Source organism: Furipterus horrens, unplaced genomic scaffold (assembly GCF_987537825.1).
Source record: "Furipterus horrens unplaced genomic scaffold, mFurHor1.1.pri manual_scaffold_11, whole genome shotgun sequence".
In the NCBI taxonomy this organism is placed as follows: domain Eukaryota; kingdom Metazoa; phylum Chordata; class Mammalia; order Chiroptera; family Furipteridae; genus Furipterus; species Furipterus horrens.
Genome location: NW_028327181.1, coordinates 18,542,293 through 18,568,687, shown reverse-complemented (window position 1 = coordinate 18,568,687; position 26,395 = coordinate 18,542,293). Strand labels below are relative to the sequence as shown.

At 55.6% G+C, this 26,395-nt stretch overlaps 4 protein-coding genes across 7 annotated transcripts; 2 read left to right on the top strand and 2 right to left on the bottom strand.

Annotated features, from left to right (window-relative positions):
- Window positions 1–3,872: 3,872 nt before the first annotated feature.
- VPREB3 (V-set pre-B cell surrogate light chain 3) lies at window positions 3,873–5,193 on the bottom strand. 2 transcript variants are annotated; one of them, XM_090291532.1, is made up of 2 exons: window positions 5,076–5,193; window positions 3,873–4,320 (listed from the first exon to the last, which is right to left on the bottom strand). In XM_090291532.1, exons 1-2 carry the CDS (start codon window positions 5,122–5,124, stop codon window positions 4,004–4,006), a joined length of 366 nt encoding a protein of 121 aa, XP_090147658.1. In that variant the 5' UTR covers window positions 5,125–5,193; the 3' UTR covers window positions 3,873–4,003. The 2 variants fall into 2 exon arrangements, with proteins under 2 accessions (XP_090147658.1, XP_090147659.1); XM_090291533.1 differs by having other exon boundaries at window positions 3,873–4,272.
- Window positions 5,194–8,548: 3,355 nt separating this feature from the next.
- On the top strand, window positions 8,549–10,509 carry CUNH22orf15 (chromosome unknown C22orf15 homolog). Its single transcript, XM_090291802.1, has 5 exons — window positions 8,549–8,867; window positions 9,696–9,782; window positions 9,873–10,010; window positions 10,167–10,241; window positions 10,325–10,509. The coding sequence occupies exons 1-5, from the start codon at window positions 8,843–8,845 to the stop codon at window positions 10,462–10,464; spliced, it is 465 nt and encodes a 154-aa protein (XP_090147928.1). The 5' UTR covers window positions 8,549–8,842; the 3' UTR covers window positions 10,465–10,509.
- A 756-nt stretch (window positions 10,510–11,265) lies between these two features.
- Window positions 11,266–13,154, bottom strand: CHCHD10 (coiled-coil-helix-coiled-coil-helix domain containing 10). Its single transcript, XM_090291027.1, has 4 exons — window positions 13,007–13,154; window positions 12,557–12,776; window positions 11,584–11,731; window positions 11,266–11,482 (listed from the first exon to the last, which is right to left on the bottom strand). The coding sequence occupies exons 1-4, from the start codon at window positions 13,045–13,047 to the stop codon at window positions 11,463–11,465; spliced, it is 429 nt and encodes a 142-aa protein (XP_090147153.1). The 5' UTR covers window positions 13,048–13,154; the 3' UTR covers window positions 11,266–11,462.
- A 2,772-nt stretch (window positions 13,155–15,926) lies between these two features.
- On the top strand, window positions 15,927–26,293 carry MMP11 (matrix metallopeptidase 11). Of its 3 annotated transcripts, none has more exons than XM_090292399.1 (8): window positions 15,927–16,046; window positions 21,348–21,577; window positions 22,445–22,588; window positions 22,672–22,805; window positions 22,951–23,192; window positions 23,304–23,520; window positions 24,310–24,483; window positions 25,426–26,293. In XM_090292399.1, the coding sequence occupies exons 1-8, from the start codon at window positions 15,933–15,935 to the stop codon at window positions 25,557–25,559; spliced, it is 1,389 nt and encodes a 462-aa protein (XP_090148525.1). In that variant the 5' UTR covers window positions 15,927–15,932; the 3' UTR covers window positions 25,560–26,293. The 3 variants fall into 3 exon arrangements, with proteins under 3 accessions (XP_090148525.1, XP_090148524.1, XP_090148526.1); XM_090292398.1 differs by having other exon boundaries at window positions 24,226–24,483; XM_090292400.1 differs by lacking the exons at window positions 24,310–24,483; window positions 25,426–26,293 and adding an exon at window positions 24,051–24,219.
- The last annotated feature ends 102 nt before the right edge of the window (window positions 26,294–26,395 follow it).

Below are 26,395 nucleotides of genomic sequence, written 5' to 3'. Positions count from 1 at the left end.
GTGTCACTTCTCTTCTTAGGATCTTGTGACAGCTCAACTCCTTCACAGGCCCCTCCAGCCCATTTCTGGTCGCTCCTTTCACACACCCCTAACCTTCTAGCTCAATAACTCATTTGTGCCGCTGTTTCCTCTGCCTACTAGGTCCCTCACCCTTCTCAGACTGCCACTGGCTCATCCTTCCAGACTCTATCCAAATGTTCCCTCTTCTCTTCCCCATCAGACTGATGAAAGGACGCACACCCACTGGTGACCCATGGCGCTTGGTGCACACGCCGACCAAGCAGTCACCACCCTGGCAAACATGGGTTGGCAGGACTCTCCCCATCACTGCCTGTGAGCTCCCTCAGGGCAAGTCCTGTGCTCCTTTGGAATCCCCACCCCCCAGCACAACAGGACAATCTCTACACACACATTTGCTGAATTACTAGATGACTGAATGGAGGAAAAGCCATCTGGTTTTGTGCTAGAACTGATTGTCACACTTGAACTCTTTATTCAAAAAAATCAGTTCTCTGGGAGATATAAACAAATAAAACAGACAAAAGCATGACTGCTCCAGTTGAAGGAAGGTGTTTTTATAGGAACAAAGAAGGAGGCTAGAACACTTCCACTTAGCGCCCCCCCATCACTGTGGTGTGGTGGCCCCTGAGGGACCCTCTCAGGACCCCATCCAGAAATGTCTGTGCAGCTAAAGGGAAACTCCTCAGGCACCATAATGATAACAGCTCATGTTTTCTGTTTTTAAAAACATTTTATTTATTTATTTTTAGAGAGAGGGGAAGGGAAGGAGAAAGAGAGAGAGAGAAACATCAATGTGTGGTTGCCTCTTGCATGTCCCCAACTGGGGACCCGCCCATAACCCAGGCATGTGCCCTGACTGGGAATTGAACCAGTGACCCCTTGGTTTGCAGGCCAATTGACTGAGCCACACCAGCCAGGGCACAGCCCACGTTTCCTGATCATCTATCTACTCTGCACTAGGCACTACTAGATCTTTTACAAGCAGATCTCACCAAATCCTCACAATTCTATACAAAAGCACTATTATCCTTATCCTGAAGCTTAGAGAATTGGCTAAAAAAACCCAAAAAACAACAAAAAAAAAACATATTAAATTAATCAGAATAGTCACGATGAAACTCATTTCTATTTGTAAATATTTAAAAAATGAATTTGTAGCCACTTTAATGAATTTTCTTTACTCACTGTACCTCCTCCCACCCTCCTCTTCAGCAACCATAATCTGCAATCCTCCTAGTTCTCTCACTCAACCTCGTCAAACCTAACATCACCCCATTGTCGCCTCATGCTCCTCTTCTAGTTCTACCCATTCCCAACTAGCTTAGACTCTATCTACAGTGGGTCTAACTACAGACATCGCTTGAGCTAACTCTCTGACCAGCATCACCTTCCTCACCTCCTCGCCCTCCTGCAACCGGCCACTAGTTCCTTCTCTACCAGTTACTCCTAAAATATTAAATGCTGCCAAGGAAAATCATGCGACTGTGTGATTTCAAGTTTCTAATTTCAGCTGGAACTTCGGCACGCAGCTCCAGCATCCAGTGACCTCCTTACTGCCAATCCCTCTCTTCTCAGTCCTCACTTCCCCACCCCTTCTGGCACTGCTCGCCAATATCTCCTTCTCAAAACCCTTCATTTTAGAGGTTGCAAATTGGCAGCCTGGGGATCCTGCCACAGACACGTTTTGTCTGGCTCTCAAGAGCTGGGCTTTTCCTTTTTGTTTGACTTAGCTGCCAAGATGGAAAACTCAGTAGGTTTCTGGCTTTCTCTTGAAAAACTGGAAGATGTGGCAATATGGGCCCACTCCTTTACTAAAACCCACCTTGCCTACCTGGATGCCTCAGGGCTGTGAGCTTGCTGGACAAGTCACCCCCACTCCCACACCCCCACTCTATTCCCTTGGTTTCTGAAAGGTATTTTCCCCCCAGTTTTCATGTCCTTAGATCCCTCCTTCTTGGTATCTGTGGATTGCAACTCTTCTTCCACCCAATTGTTAAATCGTGGTGTTTCCAAGGTCTTCTCCTTAGGAGCTTTCCATTCCCACTACCTACACCCTGAAGTCTCCACTCTTTGAAAAGTTGGCAGTCCCTTATCTGTCGGCAACAATGTGTTAAACGTTTTTGGATCAAAAAGCCAAAGGTATGGAACTCCATGTTTCCCACCTCTCTCGGGGACTTCCCTGGCTCCTCCAGCATCCGTCACCCCATCCTCTAGGGAGCCCACAGGGCCGGCCACCAGGCAGACCCACGGTCCGGTCAGGGTTTCCTGGCTGGAGGCCCTCCAGCGGCCGCAGACCAGCACACGCCGCCCCGGCGGCGACGCCGGTACCCCAACATGCTTCCCACCAATGGGGACGCCAGCACTCTGGACCACCGAGGGACAGGTGGGAACACTGGCTAGTGCGGAGCCACTCACCTGGGTCTGGGCGGAGCCGCTCACCTAGGCCGGGGCGGGGCCGCGAGCGGGTGGGGCGGGGCTGCACCTGAGCGCTCCAACCCGCGGCCAACCCGGCCTCGCTCCCAGGCAGCTGCTGACGCGAAGCCCTTGGTGGCCCGAGAACCCGGAGCCCCGCCCCCCACCCCGCGGGCACTTCCGGGACTGCTCTAGGCCGCGCGGAGGCCCACGCGTCTCTGTGGTCCCGCCGAACAGGTCGTCCACGCGCATACCCTCCCCGGTCCAGGGCTTAAGGACAGTGATTCGGAGAGCCTCTCCAGTCCGACGCAGTGGCCCCGGGCTGCTCCCAAAGTGCATCCCTGCTGGGAGGGAAACAGAGCTGGGCGGGCATTGGCAAGAGTGTAGGAAAGGAAACTGAGGTCGCTGCAGGCAGGTGGCCCAGTCCCCGCTCCACTCTTCCCTGGAGGTGGGGGCACTCTTCCCTGGAGATGGGGGCAAGCCAGGGGCCTCCGTGGCATCTGGGGTCTTCAAGGAGAAGGGGATTCCAGAGTGGAGCCCATCACCACTCATAGGCCTAGGGTCCTGTAAGGATTCATCCTTGCTGGTACTTCTGCCTGCCCACCCTGCCACCACGGAGACGGAGATGAGAGGAAGGGTCCGCTGAGGCCTCGCAGGTGGCCGGGCGTGTAGGCTGACCCTGTCTGGGCTTGGCGTTTGAGGGATGGATGACGTCCAGGCATGAGACGCCTCTTAGGGAAACCAGGAAGGAAGAAGGGTGTGTTCTTGAAACCCCCCACCCCACTCCCAGATGCTCAACTTTGTTTCTGATGGCAAGACTTGCCTCTCCCAGCCTCCCACCCCTAGTCAGTGCTTCCTCCTTGGCCCACCTGCATGTGGGAGAGACTCCCTGGATGGGTGGGGAGTGGGATAGGTGCACAGCCCTCTCATGGGAGTACAGTAGAACACGTGTTCCTGAGATGCAGGGGGGGGATGCTCTCCACTCTTCCTCTGTCATCTGCCCACCTGCCTTAAGCACCCTCCACCGTGGCCCTCAGGTGCCTCTGAGCGCCCTACACACACACACACACACACACACACACACTCTCACACCTGCCTTCCTGCCCCATCAAGGAGTAGGCAGGGACTGTCCCTCCCCTACCTAGCAACCTGGGCTCCATGGGGACCCAGCTGTCACCCAGCAAGCATTGGACCACAACTAGCCTTGCAGAGCTGGGAGTGGCAAGGGCTGGTTCCTTTTTTCTCTCTCAAGCATCTTGGGTCACAGGAAGGCCAGGCTACCAGTCTGAGCTCCCTGGGGGCCAGTAGAGAGACTGGACCCTGCCCCAAGGGTCTCAGGTTCTTCCTCTTTTGCACCAAGCCCCAGAATCCCTACCCTCCACCCTCCCAGACCAACCACAGTCACTTTTTCAGCAGGGATCTCATGGCCTTCAGAGTAGTTATTGTTAACATACTGGATATTATTAGCCGGTTTTACAGAGGAGGAAAATCAATGCTCAGAGAGAGCTAGAGAGGGGCCTAAGGTCAGAAGTTGGAGACAGATAGGAGGCATTCATCTCACAGCCCACCCCTAAGATACGTAGCCCACAGAGCAGTAATAATCTGCATCATCCTCAGGCTGCACAGGACTGATGATCAGGATGCCGGCATTGTGAGCTTCATCTGTGGCTGCTGAGAAGCGATCAGGGATGTCTGGGGCACGGCGGTGATCCTCCTCTGAGCGGTAGTAGAGGAGATAGCGGGGGGCGCTTCCTGCTCGCTGCTGGTACCAAGTCACGCCGTAGTCCCTGATGGTGGCATGGCGGGGGCTGAGCATACAGGATAGTTGGGCCACTTGGCCTGGGAAGACCAACAGTGCATCTGGCTGGGTCACAGCTGGCTGGGAGACTGAGAGAGACAGACCTTCTCAGGCCTGGCCTGGGCCCCTTCTCTCACACCCCTGTCTCATGAAGTCTTGGTCAGACTCCCAAACGACTCCTGTTCCTAACTGGCTCATGGCCTGGTGACATGGCATTGGCACTGGATGGGGCACCAAGATGGTGACTCCTAAGTCCCCATTAGTGCCATGTTCCCAAGTATCTGTGTTCAGTTGAGGGCCTAGAGTTTAAAAGGTGAGACTGGTGGCCTCTGGTTCCTTGCTCACTCTCGCCCCTTGCCCTGAAGACTCCTATCCCCTTGGTCACACTGGCTCTTTCAAACCCAGGCTACAGACTAACCACCTCCAGGAAGCTCCCTGGACTGTATCACCCATCAGCTCAGCCTCAGGAAACTGGATGCTGGGGACCTTCTTGGAGTTTGGTTGTTCCTGAAACCCTGTGAGGTAGGGAGTAGCTCACACCAGCTTCCCCTGTGAAAAACTCAAAAGGTGACCAGCTCCAGTCCCTTCTAAGACCCTAAAGAGTCAAAGTTCAAAGGGATCCTGGTGATCTGCTCCTTCAGAAATGGAGAAACTGAGCTCTGCAGAGAAGTGACTTGCCCCAGGGCTAGGGCAGAGCCAGTGATAGCCAGTTCTCCCTCCCACCTCAGAGCCCCTCCAGGACGCTGCCTCTGCTTGCATCAATTTGCTTCCTTGCAGGGGTGCTCTAGAACCAGTGCTGTCCCCCACCCAACCCCCAGGTAAGCCAGGCCCAGGGAGCGCTCACCTGCCAGGAGGGCTCCAATCAGAAGGAGGGCCAGGTGCCACCAGGCCATTGCCAGCGGCAGTGAGGCAGGCAGGCAGGAGCTGTTCTGTTGGGTGTGCTCCAGGTGCTGTAGGGCACGGACAGGGGAGGCTACTGGACCACAACAGAGCATGCAAATCAGCCCATTGATTGGTGGGGGGAGGCAGCGGCTGGGGCCCAACTGCCAGGCCCCATTTTCCCAAGCATGAGAGTCCTGACCTCACAGGGCCTTCTGAGAACGGGAGCTGAAATCCACACAGGCATTATAGAATGGGGCTGCTTTTATATTGAGGTATATCTCACATATGATAAAGTGCACAAATCTTTTAAGTATGTCTCGATGATTTTATATATAAGATACACACATACACACACACACTTACATACCCCTGCAACCTCTACCCAGATCAAAATTTAGAACATTTTCATCTCCCCAGAAGGCTCTCTCATCCCCCCCACCTCTCTCCACCTCCAACCGTAGCCATTAGGACTTCAAGCACTTAGATCAGTTTTGCCTACACTGGAACTTCTAATAAGGAAATGATAGTGTGTCCTCTTTTTGTTCCTTCTTCTTTTGTTCAACATTATGGGCATCATCCAGAATGTGCAGTGGTATTTAATTCATTCTAATAGCTGTGTGTAATCCATTGTGTGAATTCGTTTATCCATTCTCCTGTTATTTCCTGTGCTTTCCAGTCCTTGGTCTTTACAAATAAAACTGCTGTGAACGATCCTGTCAATATCTTTGATGCACCTGTGTTTTCATTTCTGCTGGACAGACACCCAGCATTAGCATTGCCTGGGGGTAGGGAATGTGTACATTTAGCTGTAGTAGATACTGCCAGTGTTCCCACCATGCTTGTCCTGAGCTGCTCTCCCCCCTCCCCCCAGTGGATAACAGAGTTCCCATGACTTCACCTCCTCACCAGCACTTGATGTGGTCAGTTCCTTAATTTGCCAGGTGGAGGGGAGCTGACTGGTTTGGATTCAGTTTCCTCATCTGGAAAATGAAGGTAAGCATAGTGCTAGCTCAGGAGTTATGAAAATGCAAAGATGGGACTATGTGCCCAGTGCCAGGCACAGTGCATGTATTAATCATGCCTTTTTTTTTTTTTTCTAAATATTTTCATTTATTTATTTTTAGAGAGAGGGAAGTGGAGGGAGAAAGAGAGGGAGAGAAACATCAGTGTGTGGTTGCCTCTTACATACCCCCATCTGGGGACCTGGCCCACAACCCAGGCATGTGCCCTGACTGTGAATCGAACTGACAGCCCTTTGGTTTGCAGGCCAATGCTCAATCCACTGAGCCACACCAGCCAGGGCTAATTATGCCTTTTATTTTCTGTATTCTGCTGCGTTGAAATCTGGGGCCTTGCTGACCTTAGAGGACCGACCCTCCTAGGGTTAGCCAGTTCCTATAGATACTTTCCAAATGCAAACCAAGCAGCCCTAAGCCCACACTCTCAACTACCTCCTTCATTGAACTCTCCTTCCTCCTGCCCTAATCACCCACATACAGGACAATCAGGAATAGCCCCTATGCCCCTGAACCTCCTAAAATTACTCCTGAGCCTGTTTCCCCTGCCTTGCCTGTTCCTTCCTTCAGAAACCACAATAAAGGTCCCGGCCCACAGTTGCCCCCATCCCTGTGCCTCCTGATGACCCTGGTGCTTCCCCATGTGACCCCCTCCCCAGTGATGTGGTGTCTCCTCTCCTCTTAGGGACTGTAACAAACTATCTTCTCCATGGTAATCATCTACTGCTCTGTCAGCCTTACCAGACCTAAGTAATAATATTATAAAACTAATTTAAAAAGTGCACTCTCATTACCTCAAAGCCTGAGAGATCCCTGGGGAGTTGTTATAACCTCCCATCATGGATCCCACTGCATTCCTAACACCTCCGCATCTCCACGACCCTCAAGATTAAAGACCCTTCAACTGCACTGCAGACAAACCCTTCTGACCACAAAGCGATGGTTGTCAGAGCTTTGGCTCCAGGGCCCAGAGTGGCCATTCCTTCAAAATCTGGTTGTAGCCACCTCTGAGCTGCAGAACTCAGGTCCCCAGATAGAGTGCTATCCCCAGAATAAAGTGCCCTGTGTTTAAATTCGTTTTGGAAATGTTGCTTATTTTCACAGTGCTGATTCTGAGCACTTGGGGGTAAGGGAGCTGGCAAAGGCTGGGCACCCTGGCTGGTGGGGCTCATGGGGAGGGGGCAGGGAACAGAACTGGAGAGAAGAGGTGATAAGGGAGAAGGAAAGAGGCAGGATGATGAAGTGAGAGGAAGGAGCGAGAGGAAAAGTCAAAGAAAGGTGGGGTACAGATGGAGAGGCAGAGAAACAATGGGAGAACAGAGAGAAAGAAAGAACCAAAGAGAGGCAGAGAGGAGGGGAAGAGAGCAGGAAAGACAGGCAAATAGGAGACAGGGAAAGATGGCGAGACAGGCAGGAGAGAGAGCAGTGGTGAGAGGGACAGCCGTGAATCTGAGAGGCCTCGCCACACCACCAGGCAAAGGCAGGGACCATGGAAAATGGTGTGGCCATGCTGGAGGGCACAGGCAGTTTCTCATCATAGAACCCAGAAATTCCTCCCATGGTTTTTATCCTAGAGAAATAGAAACTTCTAGTCACACAAAAACCTATAGGCAAATGTCTATCCTGGCTTTATCATGATCACCAAAAACTGAAAACAACCTAAAACAGCAAGTGAATGAATCAACAAACCGGGGTGCACTCAGACAATGGAACCCCCCCAAATCAGTGATAAAAAGCAACAGTTAAATGTCTACATATATGGAAAAAACTATTGATACATGGGACAAAACCTGGGTGAATCTCAAGCGCATTATGCTAGTGAAAGAAACCAGACTCAAAAGGTTCCATACTGTATGATTCCCTTTATAGGACATTCTGGAAAAGACAGTGCTTGCCAGGGGCTGGAGTCAGCTACAAAGGGGCATAAAGAAATTTTGGGCAATGATGAAAATGTTTTGTATCCTGACTGTGGTGTTGGTTGTATGAGATTTGTCAAAACTCAAAATACTAAAAGGGGTGAACTTTACTGTAGTATATAACTTTTACCTCAATAAAGTTAAAAAAAACAAAAACAAAACAAGAACAGAAGAAAACAGGAGAGGCTGCAAGTGAGGAGGAAGGCAGAGGGGAGGGAAAGAACATGAGCATGAGGCAGAGAAAGGGGCCTGGATTTGGGGTGGAGCCTGCAAGGTTGGTGAGGACCCCATGTTGGCCAGGGCCCCTGGCCAGCTACCAGCTCACAGTGGTGAGGTACCACCCCCAGGAACCTCCCCCACTTTCAGTCTGAGAGTTCAGTCTCTACTGGCAGGAGAATGTGGACATCCCTGGAAACCGAGGCTCCAGGCCCCACTATAGCTCTGCCTCGGATCCTGTTACCAGGATACTGGGGTGAAGGCATTTCCTGCCTGGACGTCTTGGCAGCTCCCACTGCCACGGAGACCAGCCTGGAAGCTGGGAGGGCCTCAGTCTCCTCCAGCTACTCTGACCCAGCCAGCAGGAGGAAGAGGAGGCCAAGCGTCCTTGACAACTGCAGGAGCCCAGCCCCAAGGATGACCAAGTAGAGACTTCAGCCTGGGCCCACCCACCCATCACTCACCCATCACCCACTGATCCACCTCCCTGCAGGGCCCATGCCCTGAATAGATCTCAGCCCCAGTTCCTTCCTTAGTTGGGGTACCAAAGCCCCCACATCTGTCTCCTCTCCCCTGCAGCCATGTTTATCACAGTCATGTTTGGAGGTAAGCAGGGTCCCCTGTCCCAGCAGGTGGGTTGGGAATGGTATGCTCAGCTTGCTTCCCTCTGCCCTGGGGTGGGGGTGGAGGCAGTGTGGGGAAGGGGATGGGGGTTTGGGGGAAGGAGCTCTGTGAGGAAGCAGAACTAGTGCCTGAAGTGAGTCCCTGGAGGGGAAAACCCTGGCTGGGTACCAGGAAATTCACGCAGGTCCCTCTCCTAGAGCACCTCCCTTGCTGCTACCGTGGAGGATGCTTTTAAACTGCATGACTTCTCAGCTATTGATTCAGTCAGTGGTCCTCAAAGTCGAGCGTGCATCAGGCACCTGAACTCCAGCCACAGTTGCAGATTCCCAGCCCTCCAGTCAGGGGGGTTCAGTTGTGGGAAGGCAGCTGGTGCAGGAGGCATGAGCTGTGCACCCATTGCTGACACCCTGGGAGAGGGGTGATGGGCGTACAGTAGGCCCCGTAGCCCTCCTCTCTGCTCTGGTTAAGAGGAGGGAGAACCATCGTGCTGTATACCTGAAACTAATACAAAATAATATTGAATGTAAACTGTAATTGAAAAAGAAAAAGAGTTAACTGCTTAGTGAGTACATTGTTTACTTTTAGGGGTGACAAAAATATTTTAGAAATAGAGGTGATGGTTCTACAACTCTGAATGTCCTAAATGCCACTGAATTGTACAGTTCGATTAAAATGGTGGATTTTATGTTATGTAAATTTAACCTCAATAAAACAAATCACTCAAATTAAGAAAAGAGAGAGAGATGAGAGAGATGGTCCCAGATCTGGGAGAAACAGTCTTATTCCTTCACCTCTGCCCCTCTCCCACAGCCGGCTGCTGGGAGCTGGTGAACCCCTGGTGCAGCCTGATGACTCTCACTGCCCACCTAAGGCAGAGGGGACAGGTGCCTCCAGATGGTGAGGGGGCAAGGAGGGGTGATGGGGTGGGGGTCCAGGGCTGCAGCCATGGATACCAGCCTTGCCCTGCCTCCCTCCCTGCCCTCCCAGCAACCATCGCCCTCCTGGCTGAGGATGGGCACCTGGTGATCCTGAGCAAAGGCATGGAGGAGGGAGCTTCCCAGGCCCCGTCCACAGGCAGTACCCTGCTGCAGGAGCGTGGAACCTATGTCCTTGTGCGGATCATTAGTAAGTGGGGCCCAAGATTTATTAGCCTCCACTTTGGCCAGAACCTAGCCCTGACCCTTTTATCCAGTGTCCTGTCCTGACCCCAGCCTGAGCCAGCAAACAGGTCTACAGTGAGATGTAGCGGCCAGTCAGGAGGCTTTCTTCCTCCCTCCACAGATGGGGAGAGTGGGGCCCCCACTCGCTATGAGTCCCTGTTGGAAAACCTGGATGACTGGTGTCCAGAGCTGGCAGGTGAGTATCACAGTAGAGCTCTGGGATGGGGAGGGAGCATCTTCTCGCCAGCCCTGACAGGCAGGGCTTCCTGGGCCTTCCAGAGGAGCTGTGCCGGCTGTCAGGCCTACCCACAATGGGCAATAGACGGAGGAGACGCACTGGAACTCGGCGTGGCCACCAGGAGCAAGGTCCTCCCTCAAGGCCCCCAAGGCTGGGCTCCCTGCTGTCCAGGACCCGCTAGCTGGGGCCAGGAGCCAGGTAAGGAGGAGACATGGATACCTGGGGGGACATTGACACACAGAAGTGGGACCCCTTCCCAGGAGAGATACCTGTGTACTGAGAGAGGTGGGAAGCCCCCATCACACACACACATACACCTGAAAGATGGAATATACTATACTCAGAGACAGGCGCCCACCACCCCACTGGAGTATACATGCCCAAGGGCAAGAAGATCCTCAGTGCCCAGGAGATATGGCATAGGGCCTGACATTCAGTAGATGCTCAATGCAGAGCTGCTAAATGAAGGCAACAGCACAGCACATGATGGCGGGGGTTGCGCTGGGTCTGAAGGGCATGCTCCTCTGTTCTGGCAGGCCCCGTGACCAGGCACACCACAGCCTAGTGGCCAAGCTGGACTCAGATCCAAGGGGATTGGCCGTGACCTCTGCCTTGTGTGATCAGTCCAAACAGACAGCAGTCCAGCAGCATTTCTCTTATGAAATCTGAAAGTACTGAGTTGTATCAGAAAGAGAGGCAAGGTCACAGACAGGATGTGAGGCTGCCAGGGGTCCCTAAGGTGTGGGTGCAGAGACAAGACAGGTGGAGGGAGCATGCATCCCTGAGAGACAACCAGGCTTCCAGCTCCCAGAGTCAGATGTCCTTGAAGTCACCTGCTAATGCCTCACCATCCGCTTTGACTGCCAAGACTGTGTAATTACAATAGGGCTCCTCCTTCCCACCCGGGAGGTGAATCATCGGAACCACCTCTTCAACCCTGGTGCTCCCAGCAGACAGGCCAATGAGAGGGCATACAGCAGGCTCTGGTCTAAAATAAACTCTTTTAATTGCACATTTGTGTCTCAGGTCATCTGTGGGGTGAGAAACCCCCTCTTTACTCCTAATTCCAGCTTTAAGAGTACATTCTGGCATTGCAGTCTGGCTGTCGGTGAAGGGGTGGAGGTGGGTGCAGAGCTGGCTGCTGAATCTGTTCCATCTGCACCAGTGTGCCTGGTCTCTTCAGGGCAGGGAGCTCAGACCTGTGGAAGGAGGGGTGGCAAGGGCTGGTGGTCAGCCTGCATATATAGGAAGAGGGGCTGCCCCTCCCAACCCCTGCCAGGGTGAGGGGTGACTTGCTCACCGTGGTTGTATTTGCACTGCTTCAGGGCCTCGCTGAAGCCCTCACACAGGGACAGGTCACTCTGAGTGGTGGAGCAGTCCAGGAACTGCCTGATCTCATAGGCGCAGGGCCCCAACTGCAGAGGCTGGGGGGCAGTGCGGGTGGGGGCCTAGGGTGGCACAGGAGACAGCAAGGTCAGCTCAAGGTTGGTATCGAGAAGGGGGTTCCAAAGCTGGGGGACCACCTACCCTTCCCCACAATCTCAGCCCAGGGGCCCCAAGGGTCACAAGCACTCTGAGTGACCCAGGACTAGCAGACTCAGCTCCATCTGTTAAATAGGGTGGGCCCATAGCCCTCTCAAAGCTACTCAGCTCATGACAGACAGCATCTCCCTGCTGCCTCCTAATGGGCATGTTGGGCAGATGGGAGAGGTGCGAGAAGAATCTAGAAAAGCCCAGTGAGTGCTCTGCTAGTACTCTTGGACTCTGAGCCCCACCCCCACAAGTTCTAGGAACTTCCTGGCTCAGTCACATTGATCTCCTGACCCCTGACCCTGCCAATAAGTCTGCATTTGGCTCAGGACTGGTGGGGTGCCCAGTGGGAAACAGGCCAGAGTCACCAGCTTCCCTTTGTCCTTGGGCCCAGGGCTACAGCGCATGACCTGGGAGTGGGGAGACAGGAGACTCAGGAACTTCAACATCCCTCCCCTCTACTTGGGTTAGGTGACTTGGGGTCAATCTCTGAGCCACAAGGGCCTGGTTTCCCCAACTCTAAAGGGCTGGTTGGCATTTGTCCCTGGGATCTAGGGACCTTGGCCTGGGAAAGCCTGCCTGTGAGAGACAGAAGGGCAACAGCCAAGTGAGAAATAGGACCCTGGTTGGTCAAAGTCCTGGGCCTGAGTTAGCTCGGGATATGCCCGGACACGACTAGGTGGACATTCCAGCTCCACGGCCTTCAGAGTAGTCGGCCTCAGTTTCTCCCGAGCGTTGCTCACCTGCTGAGCGGCAGGCTGGGCAGGCTCTGAGCTCCCCCCGCTGAAGGCTCCAGTCAGGGCGCTGCCCACGACGTGTCCCACAGCCGAGCCCACGGCTACCCCTGCGGCCGTGGATGCCATCTGGGCCATCAGGCCCGGCTGGCCAGACGGGGCGAGGGCCGGCGCCGCAGCCGAGGGCGGCGGGTGAGCGGGAGGGTGGGCAGCAGGTGCGGCAGTGCGGCTGCGGGGTGGGAAGTCGCAGGGTTAATCCTGGCCAGAGGCCCCCAAGGCCAGAGGTCCCCCTTTCCTCCGAGACCAACGTCTTAGACATGTGGTTGTGATATTTCCCTACCCATCCCCCTTTGCCCCTCAAAGATGGCGCGGTAGTCTCCAAGGTCATGCTTCCATGCCCTTGGGGGAGTACTTGCGCTTCCCGAGCCCTCTACCCAAGGGGCCCGTGCCCGCTCACACCTGGCTGGCCGGGTGGCCATGCTGCGGCTCCCTCGGGGCATAGTCGCGGCGGTGAGACCTGGTTGAGCTGAGTCAGAGACGGAAACGGCGGCAGAGATTGTGTCTCCTGGACGAGGTGGCGCAGGTTGTCACTTGCCGAAGCAAGGGGCGGAGCCTCTGGGACACGCCCCCAGGGGAGGTTCTGGGCCTGCCGCAGTGCTTCACCCCCGCAGTTCCGCGGACTTGCTCTTCCAGCATCCCCTCGTCTCGGAGGCCATTTAAGCTGGAAATGTGACCCTGAGCCTTCCTGCGCCCGGCCTGAGCTGGGGATATGAGCCACTGTCGCAGAGCGCGGAGAGTTTACGCAGGGGCAACCGGCCTGTGCCTTCAAAGACCGGGGAGCTCAGAGAGTGGAGTTGAGTGTTGAGTGGAGTTGAGTGTTGTCCTGTGCTCCAGAGCAGAGGGGACGGGGAGGCAACCGGTCGAGGCCCGCCTGGGAGGCGGCACGAGGCGCCAGCCTGGCTGTGCTCCTTTCCTCCTGCGAGACAGGGTTTGCGGACTACTGCCTGGTGTCAGGGTTGCGGGGGTACGGCGGGGCGGGGGGAGGGGACTATAGCCGGGATGAGGTGCTCTGGAAGAGGGCCTGGCGGGACCGGTCTCCAGAACCACCGCCAGAGGGCGTCCGGAACCCCTCTTCGACTACTTTCTGAAAAAATGTGCTGCAGGCACGGGCAGCCTTGGGCAGCACCCAGGGCCCCCCGCGTGGCCCTCCACCCCGCCTGACATCCCTGCCGCACGAGTGCGGCGCCGTACGCTAACAGAGTTTACGTGACATTCAAGCAGCGTGCTCATCCTAAAGGCTGTGACCCGAGTCGAGTGCCCACAGGCGTTTGTACATGTTTGAATCCTGTAACCTCTCGGAGGTGCAGATTTAGGACGCTTCCCAGCCCTTAAGGAACTCCCGGTTTTATGGTCTTTTTTGAGTGACTTCGAAGTAGTCATATTATTACTCCAAGAGAGGTCTGACTTCTTTACTTCACCCTCTCCTATCACTCTCCCTGTGCCATCAGAGAAGAAACTGAGGCATGGTAGCACAAGAATTGTGGGGAAGATGAAATCACCCATAGCAAAAGCATTGGGTGGGTAGGGAGGAATACATACTCAGTTATGTGTGTGTGGAGCACTTCCAGGCCATATGTGCACTAGTGTGTACTTAACTCTCAGCCTGCCTGTTAAGGACGGTCCTGCCTTGATCCCTGTCTGGGGGCCTGAGCCTCAGTTTTCTCCTCTCTCAAGTGGGGGTGACCACCCACTTAAAGGTGAAGTAAGCATGTCAAAGGTGGGCCATTTTCTCCTCACAGACATGCCAGGCCTGGTCCAGCCTCTACTCCTTTACTCACGCAGTCACTGCCCACCTATTCTTATTTGCCTAATTGGCCCATCCTTCTAGGCTTATCAGCATCATCCTCTTGTAGGAAGCCCTCAGTGACCAGCCCACCTTGCTGAATGCATCGTTAGCTTGTAACCATGTCCTGCCACCTTGGGTCTGCACTGTGGATGGCTGTTGCTTTAGCTCCCATGATTGGTGAACTGAAGGTCCCCCAAACTATGGTCACGCAGCCCCAGAGGCACTCAAGACCACTTAATAAACATTTTTATTGAAGTCATTATGTATTTTTCTATATATCAGAAAAAGTATAATTAGATCATTAAATCCATGATTTCTTGACCAATATCGCTAAGAATGAAGCTGAAGTAAGCATTTCAATTTTTAAAAGCCAGTCACTTGAAAGAAAGAATTGTTAACATTAGGTAGTAAAAATCACTGCTGTCGGCCACCTCCTCGCCCTCTAGGTGTCTCTGTGGAGCCTTCCTGGAGAAGCTGTGAAGGCTCCCTGGGCTGGGACCAGGAGGGAGGGTTGAATCAGCCTGATTGTCCTCTCTTCCCTCCCATCCTCCCTCCCTTCCCAGGCCTAGGCTGGGTGTCCACAGCCTCACCTAGTAACGCTCAGGACCCTGCCCACCAGGACCAGAGCCACTGTCTGCTTTTTGGCTCAGGAGTGTTGCCCATGGTGGAGTAGATTACCTTGTGAAGTGGTAAGGCCCCTGGTCATCACAGGGAGTGTATGAGACTGGAGGGCCCCATTCAGCATGTGGAACGCCCCCCCCCGCCCCGCCCCCGACTTAGGACTCAGGAGGCTTTGAGGAGCCTATTAGTCCCTGATGAAGGGACAGCCTGGATCCCCAGAACCCTACTGCCCTCTAACAGCACCCTCCCTCCAGCTGATCACACTCCATTGCCTGCTGGTGTGGGAAATCCTGTTTTGGTCTCTCCCTCTTGGGGCCTTAGTTTCCCCATCTATAAATTGTCTACAGTTCTGTTCCAAGCTGGGGGTGGGTGCGCCTGGCCAGTCTCCTCCATATGCCTGTTTCCCCTAGGACACATATTAATATCTCTTTTCTCACGGGATACAGTGCAGTCTTCAAGATGGATCAGCAAGGCTCTGAGGAATGAGGAAACTTGCTCATGGGTACAACCACCTGTTATAGGTTTATAGGATGTCAGAGGCCAGGCCACCAGGGAGACCAGCTGGGGATGCCCTTTCCAAATCTGGGGTTAGGGACACTCAGGAGTGAAACCCTATTTCTCTCAGACTCCCCACCGCACATTTGGGAAACTGAGGCCCGGAGCATTATCAGCTGGCCAGGGTCACCCAGCGCCAGACCTCAGCCCACCTCGGCCCGCCCCTAGTTAGGACGGGGTCTCCGGGCCCTAGGCACCTTACCGGGCCAGCCGCTCCCTGTCCACCTCCCCCATCCTGGCAGCCGCAGTCACGGCGGGGAGAGTTTAGAACAAAAGGCGCGAGGGGCGGGGCTGGGGGCGGGCCGGAGGCTATAATAGGCGGTGTGCCGGCGCGGCCCAGCAGGCCCAGCAGCCCTGGGGCGGATGGCTCGGGCCACTGGGCTCCGCGGCGCGGCACCGCGCGCCCTCCTGCTCCCGTTGCTGCTGCTGTTGCTGCTCTCGCCGCCGCCGCTGCTGGCCCGGGCCCCGCGGCCGCCGGTGAGTGCCCGCCGCCGGCCGGCCGCTCCTCGCCCAGGGGTCGCTGGGCACGCGGGCTGGGCCCAGAGAAGGAGCTGGACCCACGGGGGTGCCCAGGATGCCCTGGAGGCGCCCGTTACGCAAAACGCCTTCTGGACCCCTGTGGGCTTGATAGGTAGTGAGCTTCCCGTCCCTGGAGGTGTGCAAGTGAAGCTGCATGGGGATCTCCCAGGCTGGTGAGATGGGGCTCCGCGCTAGACACACGCCCCCTCCCAGCGTGGGGACCCGCTCCTCTGTGCGCTGGCCGCAGATGCTGGAGCGTGCTGAAGGAGGTAGTGGAGGGAATGCTTAGAAGGCCCTCTATTTATTGCAGGGACAAAGCAGAGCAGGTCTCAGGCTGGTGTCAGCCTCCAGGTGTGCAGTAGGCTGGAGGATTAAGGAAGAGCTGGGGAGGGCAGCAGCTGCTCTGGGGGAAATGGTGTCTGAGCCTAGAAGAGGTCCCACCACCTAGGCACCTGCAAGTGGCAAGTTTGGGAGGCTTGCAGCCAGGACAACATGAGCATGTGTGCGTGTGTGTGAGCGTGTGCATGTGTGTGTGTATGTGAGAGAGAGAGAGACTTTGAAAAAGTAAGAAAGAAGGGGAGCCAAGGGTGAAGAGTTGAGAACCTCAGAGAGCAAAGGGGTGGGAGAGCAAGGGAAGGGAGAAGAATGTGTGATCCAAAGAGAAGAATAGAGTGCATGATGGAGAGAAGCAGAGTGAAAAGAGGACCAGTTGTAGGGTGTGTGACAGCCTGCATGTGCCCAGAAAGCTGGGATTTCGAGGGACCAGTCACAGGGGTGGAGTCAGAGCCTGGGCAACTGCAGGCCCACAGGCCCCTAGGAGCCCACCCCACCCCTACTGGCACTTGAGGCATCTGGACAGTTCGGGAAGGGATGGAACCCATAGGAGGTATGATAGGGAGGAGTGTGGGGCTATTTTGGTGAGGAGGGAGGTCTGACCAGGCTGAGCCCCTCTCTCCAGCCACCCCAGCTCTGCCCTGGCCAGCCTTACCCTCACTGGCTGTTGGAGCAGGAAGAAATAAGATGAGGTAGGGGGCGAGGGAGGCACCTTAGTCTGGAATCCTTGCTTTTTCCCCAGCCCTTTCCAGTCCCCTAGATTTGGGGGCAGTCACATGTCACCTTGGGTAGCAGTTGAACCCATGCGTTCGAGAATGGGAGAGATCTGGGTGTGAACCATGTGGCCCCAGGTGAGCCTTCTTGTGCCTTAGACCTCACCCTCTTGGTCCTGTCAGGAGTGGGTGGGAGACAATAGTGCCCACTGTTGGGCGTTGAGGATTAAATGAGGTAACTCGAGGAGAGGTACAGCCAGGCACGCTGGAGACATTCTGTCACCTGTAGCTGCCACTTTGATGCTTGTACAGGGTCATTTGGGGCTGGGTCTGAGCTGGGATGCTGTCTATCACTGTGCAGATATGCAGAGAGCATTTGGGGTCGCCTCTGATGTGTTTATCCCCAGGCTGCTGTTGGCAGGGCCAGGAAAGCTCTGTAAATATTTATCCATCCCAGTTCAGCAGCTTTCAGGGTTGTTGAAAGCCCTGCAGCCCCTGGGACCAAGCAGGGGAGGGGAGGGAAGGGAAAGATTAGGTCACAACGTCAGGAGAAGATGCACTTGCCTGCCGACCGGCTGTGTGACTTGGCCAGGTTGCTTGGCCTCTCTGAGCCTCAGAGGGGTTTGATGCTAAATAGAACGGCATGATGATGCTCCTGTCTTATGCACAGCCTAACAAAGTACAAAATGCCCTCCTGTCAGGGTTACCTCCTGCCGACAGCAGAAGGCATAGCTATGATTAATTATCTCTGTTAGACCAAAAGCAAACTGAGGCCCAGAGGAGGGCACAATTAGTGGCTTTACCTAGCAGTCTCCTAGTTTGGGGTCATCCTTTGTCTCCCCTCTACCAGGTGCCTCCCATTCTCTTGATTGAAAGTTGTCCCAGGGGCTGACCTTGAGCCTCGAGCTCAGCCAAGAGATTGAGTCAGCCCAGAAATTCCTCGAGGATGTTTGAGGCTATGGTTTGAGGCTATGGTTTGGTGCCCGCCAGAGGAGGACGGGGTGAGGGAGCTGGACACCTACCACACAGGGCTGGTCAAGGGAGGACACTGGCCTGGGAGGAGGGAGTGCACCAAAGAAGAAACACTTCTCAGCAATGTGGGTTTTGGCGACAGGCCAAGAGCTGCAGGGGTGCAAGGAGAGCTCTGAGTCAGGGAGTGTGAGCCCTGGGTCTAGGACCCGCTCTTGTCCCACTTGCTCTATGACCCTGGGTGAAGTCCTTGACCTCTGTGGGCTCTGGGAAATGCTTGCTCCCTGGCCCTCAGGGCTGTAGTGAGGTCAGGTGTGGCCTGTGCCCACCACCCACCTCACTGAATCCCAGCAGCCTTGGGAGGACCAGCACACCCATTTTAGGAATCAGCAAGCTGCCCTGTGCCAGGCCTTGCAGCTAGGCCATCTGGCCGGAGGCCAGAAAGGATGCGGAAAGATGAAGCGCGCAAGGCCAGTGGGGCAGGGAGCATGTGTCCTATCCCAGTAAGGGGGAAACAGAAGCCAAGAGCCATTAAATGATGGGCTTCCCCTAAAAGATCCCACTGGCTGGAGACCTCCATTTTACTGCCTTCTGCTCACTCTCTCCAAGACCAATGACTGTGACATTGTGATGTGAGTAAGAGGCCTTTGCTTGCAGGAGAGCCTGTATAAGTCACTCTTCTGGGTTTGTAAGCCCCCTTCTGGCCGCAACTCCTATATTTTATGATTTAAAGTCTGGAGACATATGGGGAGCTGAATGCCAGGTGAGTGGTGGGAGCTCTAGGGAATTTGGTGGGAGCAGGTTCCCAGATATGGGGTGGATGGGCTCACAGGGGCAAGGAGCAGAGCCAGGGAACAGGCTCTGTGCCAGATGCTGCAGCAGGGACTACAGAAGGAGTGTGTTCAGTCCTTTGCCATGGCACAGTCCCCATTTGATAGGTGGGGAAATCAAGGCTAAGAGAGAACAGTAACTTGCCCAGGGTCACTCTGTCCGATGGTGCCATGGCATAGAGCTGGGCCTTCTGAACCTCAGTCTGTGGCTCTTTCTGCCACACTGAGGCAGGGCTTTGTGGGGACAGGTGAGGAAGGGACTGTGTGTGTGTCCATTAGCCATTCTTCCTCCGTAGCTGACTATTCCAGACCTCACTGGGGGCAGAGGAGAGGAGCGATTTCTACTCATGGGCATAAACAGAGCTGGCAGGCTGGGCTCTGGGCTGTTTGGATCTCTCAGGGGCCAAATGGCCATGCCTTTCCCAGGGAGGGTCCTTATACCCCTGCCAGGGTTGGGGAAGAAAACTGTCTCCTGGAGGTCAGGGGGTGGGGCAGTGTGGGGAGGGGAAGGGGCAGGCCCTCATGACTAGTCACACAGACCTGGGGTCCACATGCTCAGTGTGAGACTGAATATATTTCATCCCCACCTTATGGAAGGAGGGGGGAGGGTCAATGAGCATGTCTGCAAAGTGCCTGGGAAGTAGCAGGTGCTTAATAATTTCCTGTTCCTTCTCTTCTTCACCAAGGTGAGGCCAATCTGGGTCCCTTCTCCAGGAGAAGGGTGACTCCAGCCCAAAAAGCAGAGCAGAGGTAGCAGGTAGGGTGGGCTGTGAGTACAGAGAGCCTGCCACCTGCCATCTGTTATCTGGGCAAATTGCTCAAACTTCGGACTCAATTTCATCATCTGAGAAAGGGCATGATGAAGGTGGAGTTGGTGAGAGGTCCCGTTAGGGGCTGAGAGCATGTTTGTGCAGCTGTTGGCAGGGTCCTCGCCTAGATACAGGTGAATTGCAACCGTGACAAGTCCTTAATAGCGGTAAGTCCAGAGTTGGCTGGGCTCTGCCAGGTAACCAACCATTCAATTAGCTAGCTCAAACTGAGGGAAAACTGAATCAGGGCCCCATACCCTGAGTAGCTCCATAGCCCCCTAGGGGTTCAGAACCTCCAGGTATTCAGAAGACACCTTCACAGTGAGGTATTCTTGGAGGCTGAGTCTGGGTGGCTCTGAGGGGGTGGTTTTAAATTCTTGGTGGCTCCATAATCTGGAGCTTGGGGGAGGGGGGCTGGGACACTGACCAGAGACCTGGGGCCTGGGAGAGCTGCCAGAGGCTGAGGCTGAGGCCCGGGCTGAGGGCGGGGCCTGAGTGGCATGGCTCTCACTCCAAATATGGCGGTGGGGAGGCAGGCGCTGAGTATCTCGGCACACAGCACCTCTCCACACCATTCCTCCAGCTCTGCACAGTGTCCACAGGCAGGCCTGTGCCTTGGCCTGGGTTGTCAGAGTCCTCACCTGGTCCTGCCATGCCTTTGCTGGGTGACTTCACAGGGTCTCCCAACCTCTCTGAGCTTCTGCTTTTTTCATGCACTAGCATTGTGACGTCCACCCTGGGACTTTTGGAGGGTGGGAGCTCCAGGTCAAAATCATCTGTGGCTCTGGCAGGGCAGGGATGCGTTGGGCTGGTAACTGTCTGCTCCCTTACACACACACACACACACACACAGAGGCATGGAGGAGGCAGGCAGGCCATATCAAACTCTGCCGTGTGCCCAGCCCTGTGGGGGGGGGGGGGTGACGTGTGAGCAAAACTGCCCCCAGAAATAAGACCTCCATTTCAGGTGCCCTTCCTGGGTACCTGGCCCCAGGCTAAGGGCTTTAAATGCATTGCCTTGGCTCATCCTCAGATCAACACTATGGGGAGGTATTATCCCCATTTGTTAGATAAGCAAATTGAGGCAGAGCTGCAGTCAGTCCCTCTACACCAAAGAGCGTTGGAGGTGGGTGCCCTGGGCAGGAGGAACTTACATGAGCTGGGAGCTGGGAGAGGAAGGGAGGAGACTCGGGAAGAAAGGGAGGTGGAAGGTATTTGTGGGGGTGGGGAAGCAGGAGACGCTGCCTGGCCTTTCCTTGGAAGCTCTGTGGAGTCCACTCCTGGGTGTGTGTGTAAAGTACAGTCTCTGTGCCCCGACTCAGACCCCACCAGCCCAAATGGCCAGAGTAGGTGACAGCCAACTCTGGGCCCTTCCAGGAGGGAGTGACAGGCAGTAGGAGGCCTTGGAACAAGTCATCAGGAAACTGGTCAGCTCATGCCAAAGGGCCTGCAGTGTGACAGCGAGCACGCCTTCTCTTGCCCTCATCTTGCCCCGTGACCCAGTGGGCTGGGGTTGGGCATGGGTGGGCTGACAGCCCATGCCTCAGCCATGGGCCATGAGGACCAGGGGCCTGACCCGGCCTCCCCATCATCTCTCCCGCGCAGGACACCCACCGCCGCCACCTGGTGAGGAGGGTGCCGCAGCCCTGGCATGGAGCTCCTCCGAGCAGCCTGGCGCCTGCCCCTGTTGCACAGGAGGCTCCTCGGCCTGCTGGGGGCCCCATGCCTCCCCGCTGTGGCGTACCTGACCCGCCTGATGGGCTGAGTGCCCGTAACCGGCAAAAGCGGTTCGTGCTGTCGGGTGGGCGCTGGGAGAAGACTGACCTCACCTACAGGTAGGGCCTTCGGCCATGAGCAGATTCTAGACCTGTGTGTCCATATAGGTACCTGCCACCCTCACACTTGCTTTTTGAGACACACGCCAGGGTTGGATCTCCATGGTTAACAAACCCGTGTGTCCACTGACCCCTGAGCCACCCATGGACCAACACTGCTGAGCCCCAACTTAGATGCACACACAGACATCACCCCTCCACACCTATGCCCTCCTGTGGCAGAGGGACAGTGCTTCTGTCAGCACATGCCCAGCTGCCCCATCGACATGCTGGGACACAGCTTTCAGTCACACAAGCAGCCTCTCTGAGGACCTACTAAGGGCCAGGCCCTGGGACTCAATGGTGAATGAGGCAGCCACAACCTGTCCCCTTGAGGTGGTAGGCATTAACCATGACATTGCTCAGATCTAGCATCATAATCCAGGATCCATGTAGGTGGGAAACAGGCATGAGGGGACAGGTAATAGCTCAGTGACCTGGGGCCCCTGTGGTATCACACGGCATTGGAGCTGAGAGTGCAGGGGGCCTCAGAAATGACCTGGGTGGGGACTGGCAACTGATGGGCAAGTTAAAGGGTCAAGGTCTTCCCACAGTGATCAGTACAGTCAGGTCTATAAGGTAAGTTTGGGCCCCTGGTCCTGTGTTCTTGCCACAGAGTGCAGACACCTGTGTGCACCTAAGGACCCAAATCCATACAAAAATGTGCCCATGAGACAGAGGGGTCAGTGCATCACACCTGAGACTCATCTGGCCTGTGTCCTGCGTGCATGCATCCCCACTGAGCATCCAGGGGCAACTCCTGGCCCAATAGCCAACGGGGGCTGCCCCTGCCCTGAGTGAACACCAGGTCCCTGCTTCTCCCCCCAGGATCCTTCGGTTCCCATGGCAGCTGGTGCGGGAGCAGGTGCGGCAGACAGTGGCAGAGGCCTTACAGGTGTGGAGTGATGTGACACCACTCACCTTTACTGAAGTGCATGAGGGCCATGCTGACATTATGATCGACTTCACCAGGTGAACCGGTGGCCCGGAACCCTTCTGGGAACAGCCCCAGATGTCAGCAGCTGCTGACTCTACTCCTACCCACCCACCCGCAGGTACTGGCATGGGGACAACCTGCCATTTGATGGACCTGGGGGCATCCTGGCCCATGCCTTCTTCCCGAAGACCCACCGAGAAGGGGATGTCCACTTCGACTATGATGAGACCTGGACTATTGGGGACAACCAGGGTATGGGCTGGGGACCCATTTTCCAGACAGGGCAACTGAAGATCATAGAGAATGGGAACTTGCCAAGGTGCCTGAGCTGGGGTCTGGAGCTTGGGTATCTAGCTGCAAGAGGCTCGGGGATTGCTGGACTATTTCCCTTTTCCAGGCACAGACCTCCTGCAGGTGGCAGCCCATGAATTTGGCCATGTGCTCGGGTTACAGCACACAACGGCTGCTAAGGCCCTTATGTCCCCTTTCTATACCTTCCGCTACCCGCTGAGCCTCAGCCCAGATGACCGCAGGGGCATCCAGCACCTCTATGGCCGGCCTCTGCCAGCCCCCACCTCCCAGGCCCCAGCTGTGAGCCCCCAGACTAGGGTGGACACCAACGAGATTGCACCACTGGAGGTGAGACAAGGAGGGTGGGAAGACAAAAGGTGAGGCCCCGCTCCAGCTTCCTCAGCCCCACTGGCCTCTCTGGCTCCAATGTGGGCTCTCTCCTGCCCCCTACCCCCCCAGCCGGAAGCCCCACCAGACGCTTGCAAGATCTCCTTTGACGCGGTATCCACCATCCGTGGTGAGCTCTTCTTCTTCAAGGCGGGCTTCGTGTGGCGACTTCGCGGGGGCCGGTTGCAACCTGGCTACCCTGCTCAGGCCTCTCGCCACTGGCAAGGGCTGCCCAGCCCCGTGGATGCAGCCTTTGAGGATGCCCAGGGCCACATCTGGTTCTTTCAGGGTGAGTGGGGACTGGGGGTCACGCTCAGGAGACTTCCAGGTGCCAGAAATGTCACGGTGAAGGGTAGGGACAGAGAGACAGATATGATGGGCAGGTAGAGGAAGCCCTGAATCTTCAGGGCCAAGGGAGAACAAGACCCACTCCTCTGGGCACAGCTTCAAAGACTCCCGGAGGCGGAGGCTCGCAAGGTAGGAATAGAATTGAAGGTATTGCACAATGGGCCGCGCATTGCTCTCCAGCTCAGAGATAATGAAGTGGCTCATCTGAGGGCGCAGTTTGGAAAAGGCAGAGCAGGGATTTGATATAGGTTTAGCGACCCTAGCACCTCTGCTGTTAACTTTCAACTGGCAGAGAAGAGAGCCTAGATCATTCCAGGTGGCAGGGACTTCATAAACAAAGGTCCAGCCAGGACCTGCTGTGACAAAGTTAAGGGCCAGGGGCTGGTGAGCAGTCAAGTGCCAAGGGAAGGAGCCAGGGCCCAGGCATCTCTCTGCTGTTCACAATAACCTTCCCCACATGGTGCATCCCAGAGCCTGCACCACCCCAGCTTGTTCCTGCTGGCTCCAACTTCCCTGGACTGGGGGTACCAAGCAGGACAATGAAACTGAAGCTAGGCAAGTCTGTGGTGGTGGTGGCAGCTGGGCAGGCACATGATGGCTGAGTGTGGCAGCTGTGCAGCTCCATTGCAGCCTCTCCTCTCCGTAGGGGCTCAGTACTGGGTGTATGACGGTGAGAAGCCAGTTCTAGGCCCTGCACCCCTCTCTGAGCTGGGCCTGCTGGGGTCCCCAGTCCACGCAGCCTTGGTCTGGGGCCCTGAGAAGAACAAGATCTACTTCTTCCGAGGTGGAGACTACTGGCGCTTCTACCCCAGCACCCGCCGTGTGGACAGCCCTGTGCCCCGCCGGGCCACCGACTGGCGAGGAGTACCCTCCGAGATCGATGCCGCCTTCCAGGATGCTGATGGTGTGTTGGGGACAGGGTGGCTGGTGGAAGTGGTGTGGTAGCTAGCTGCCTCTCCCACCCTGTGGTGGCTGGGCATCAGCTTTTCATCACAAGCCCTTTGTGCGGCACCACCCCCACACCAGGGCAGTGCTACACCCCCATGTTGCAGATAAGACTGAGGGCCAGAGAGGTGCAAGGACTTGCCCAGGTCCCTTAGTCATGGCTGGTATTGATAACCACTACACACTGACGACTGTCAATGCTCTAGGCACCTATGTTCCCTAACCGTCTCATGCAATTCTCAGGTGTAGCACCTGTGATGAACCCAGTTTCCAGAAGAGCAAACAGAGGCTCAGGTGATGAGGTTCCCTAACTGGGGTCACCCAGGTGGACAGAGGGCAGCTAGGACCACCACCCAGGCAGTCCCTGCTCCTAACCATTGAACCACCTGGCCTCCTACAATTTCCAAGGACTAGATTGGGACTCACAGTCCAGTGCTCTCTCTCATGCCCCGCCCCCCCTTTGCTTCTGTGCTCTCCCACAGCGGGACCTTTTGGGAGAGTTGTACTATGGCAGCCTTGGGCTCTGGGGCTCCAGGTTGCCTGTATCACCCACATGCCTCAAGATGCCTGTATGGATCTGGCTGGTGGGTGCAGGCGTAGAGTGATGTGGAGGGAGGGCCAGTGAGGGGAGCCAGACTTGCTTCCCTGACAGGTAGGAAATGGGCCTTGACGTCCTCAGCATCTTCCAGGTTGGGTGGTAGCCCAGACCAGACTCTGAGCAGGCTAAAGGGCTCCCCCAAGGGAGAGGAGGTTCTGGAGGGCCTGCAGGTTCCAAGGAACTCAGAAGTGGCCAAGGCCCACCCACTTGGACCTCCCCCTGTGCCCATCCCTTGGCACAGCCTGACAGCAGGTGTGAGGCCCAGTGTCTACTTGCCCAGGCCTGACCCTCGTCTCTCCTCAGGTTATGCCTATTTCCTGCGCGGCCGCCACTACTGGAAGTTTGACCCTGTGAAGGTGAAGGCCCTGGAGGGCTTTCCCCGTCCTGTGGGCCCCGACTTCTTTGGCTGTACAGAACCTGCCAACACTTTCCGTTAACCATGGCTTGGATGCCCTCAGGGCCCCTGACCCCTGCCAGGCCACTGACATCACCTGGAGACCTGTGGCCATCTTTGTGGCTATGGGCAGCAGGCATGGGACAGAACCTATGTCTCCTCAGGGGCATAGAGAGGGGGTCCTGCCACCGTGACAATTGCAGGGAAGGCCACGCAGGCCGTGGTCACCTGCCAGCAACTGTCTTAGACTGGGCAGGGAGGCTTTGGTATTAAGTGTGAGGGTCGTCTTGGGCCTGCTCTACCCGACCTGTGCAGGTAACAGTCAAACCTGGCTGTCCTTGCTCTCTGTCCCTGTCCCTCAGGAAGGGACCTCAGCAGGTTTGGGGGAGCTGGAGCCCTCACTCTCTCCTTGCTGCGAGGTTCCTGCAGGGTGCTGATACATGGATCCCGGGGCCCCATGGCCTTCTGCCCTTTCCGGAGAAGTCAGTTTCGGCTACGTGCTTGGAATTGGCTGCCTTCCAGTTGGTGATCCTGGAGATCTGTTCCCCAAGATCCAGGCCAGAGGGTCCAGTCAGTTGGGGAGGGGGGTGCTTCCAGCTGAAGACCAGGGCCCTGGAGGCCCCAACATACCTCAATCCTGTCATGGGCCGATCCTCCCCAGTCCCCTCATCCTAGCACTGAGACCCTCCAAAGCCATGTAAATGTGTGTACAAAGCCTTTTTTTTTTTTTTTTTTTTACTGAGGACTGTCATTAAACATGGTCATTGTCATTTTCTACCTGCTTGACTGGAGTTTCTCTGTGATGGGGAAACAGATGGGACAGGGATGTGGTAGGCCTGGCTTGGGACCTTATCTGTCCTGGGAGCCAGGGTGGCAGCC

What these genes read in the sequence shown, in the direction of transcription:
- MMP11 (XM_090292398.1), top strand. Translation starts at nt 15,933, where the DNA reads ATGGCTCGGGCCACTGGGCTCCGCGGCGCGGCACCGCGCGCCCTCCTG. An exon ending in CCCGGGCCCCGCGGCCGCCG is followed by an intron (nt 16,047 to 21,347) that starts GTGAGTGCCCGC and finishes TCTCCCGCGCAG; the next exon opens with GACACCCACCGCCGCCACCT. An exon ending in CGCCTTCCAGGATGCTGATG is followed by an intron (nt 24,484 to 25,425) that starts GTGTGTTGGGGA and finishes GTCTCTCCTCAG; the next exon opens with GTTATGCCTATTTCCTGCGC.
- VPREB3 (XM_090291532.1), bottom strand. Translation starts at nt 5,124, where the DNA reads ATGGCCTGGTGGCACCTGGCCCTCCTTCTGATTGGAGCCCTCCTGGCA. An exon ending in GATTGGAGCCCTCCTGGCAG is followed by an intron (nt 4,321 to 5,075) that starts GTGAGCGCTCCC and finishes TGTCTCTCTCAG; the next exon opens with TCTCCCAGCCAGCTGTGACC.
- CUNH22orf15 (XM_090291802.1), top strand. Translation starts at nt 8,843, where the DNA reads ATGTTTATCACAGTCATGTTTGGAG. An exon ending in TGTCCTTGTGCGGATCATTA is followed by an intron (nt 10,011 to 10,166) that starts GTAAGTGGGGCC and finishes CTCCCTCCACAG; the next exon opens with ATGGGGAGAGTGGGGCCCCC. An exon ending in CTGGTGTCCAGAGCTGGCAG is followed by an intron (nt 10,242 to 10,324) that starts GTGAGTATCACA and finishes TGGGCCTTCCAG; the next exon opens with AGGAGCTGTGCCGGCTGTCA.
- CHCHD10 (XM_090291027.1), bottom strand. Translation starts at nt 13,047, where the DNA reads ATGCCCCGAGGGAGCCGCAGCATGGCCACCCGGCCAGCCAG. An exon ending in ATGGCCACCCGGCCAGCCAG is followed by an intron (nt 12,777 to 13,006) that starts GTGTGAGCGGGC and finishes CCCACCCCGCAG; the next exon opens with CCGCACTGCCGCACCTGCTG. An exon ending in GCAGTGCAAATACAACCACG is followed by an intron (nt 11,483 to 11,583) that starts GTGAGCAAGTCA and finishes CTCCTTCCACAG; the next exon opens with GTCTGAGCTCCCTGCCCTGA.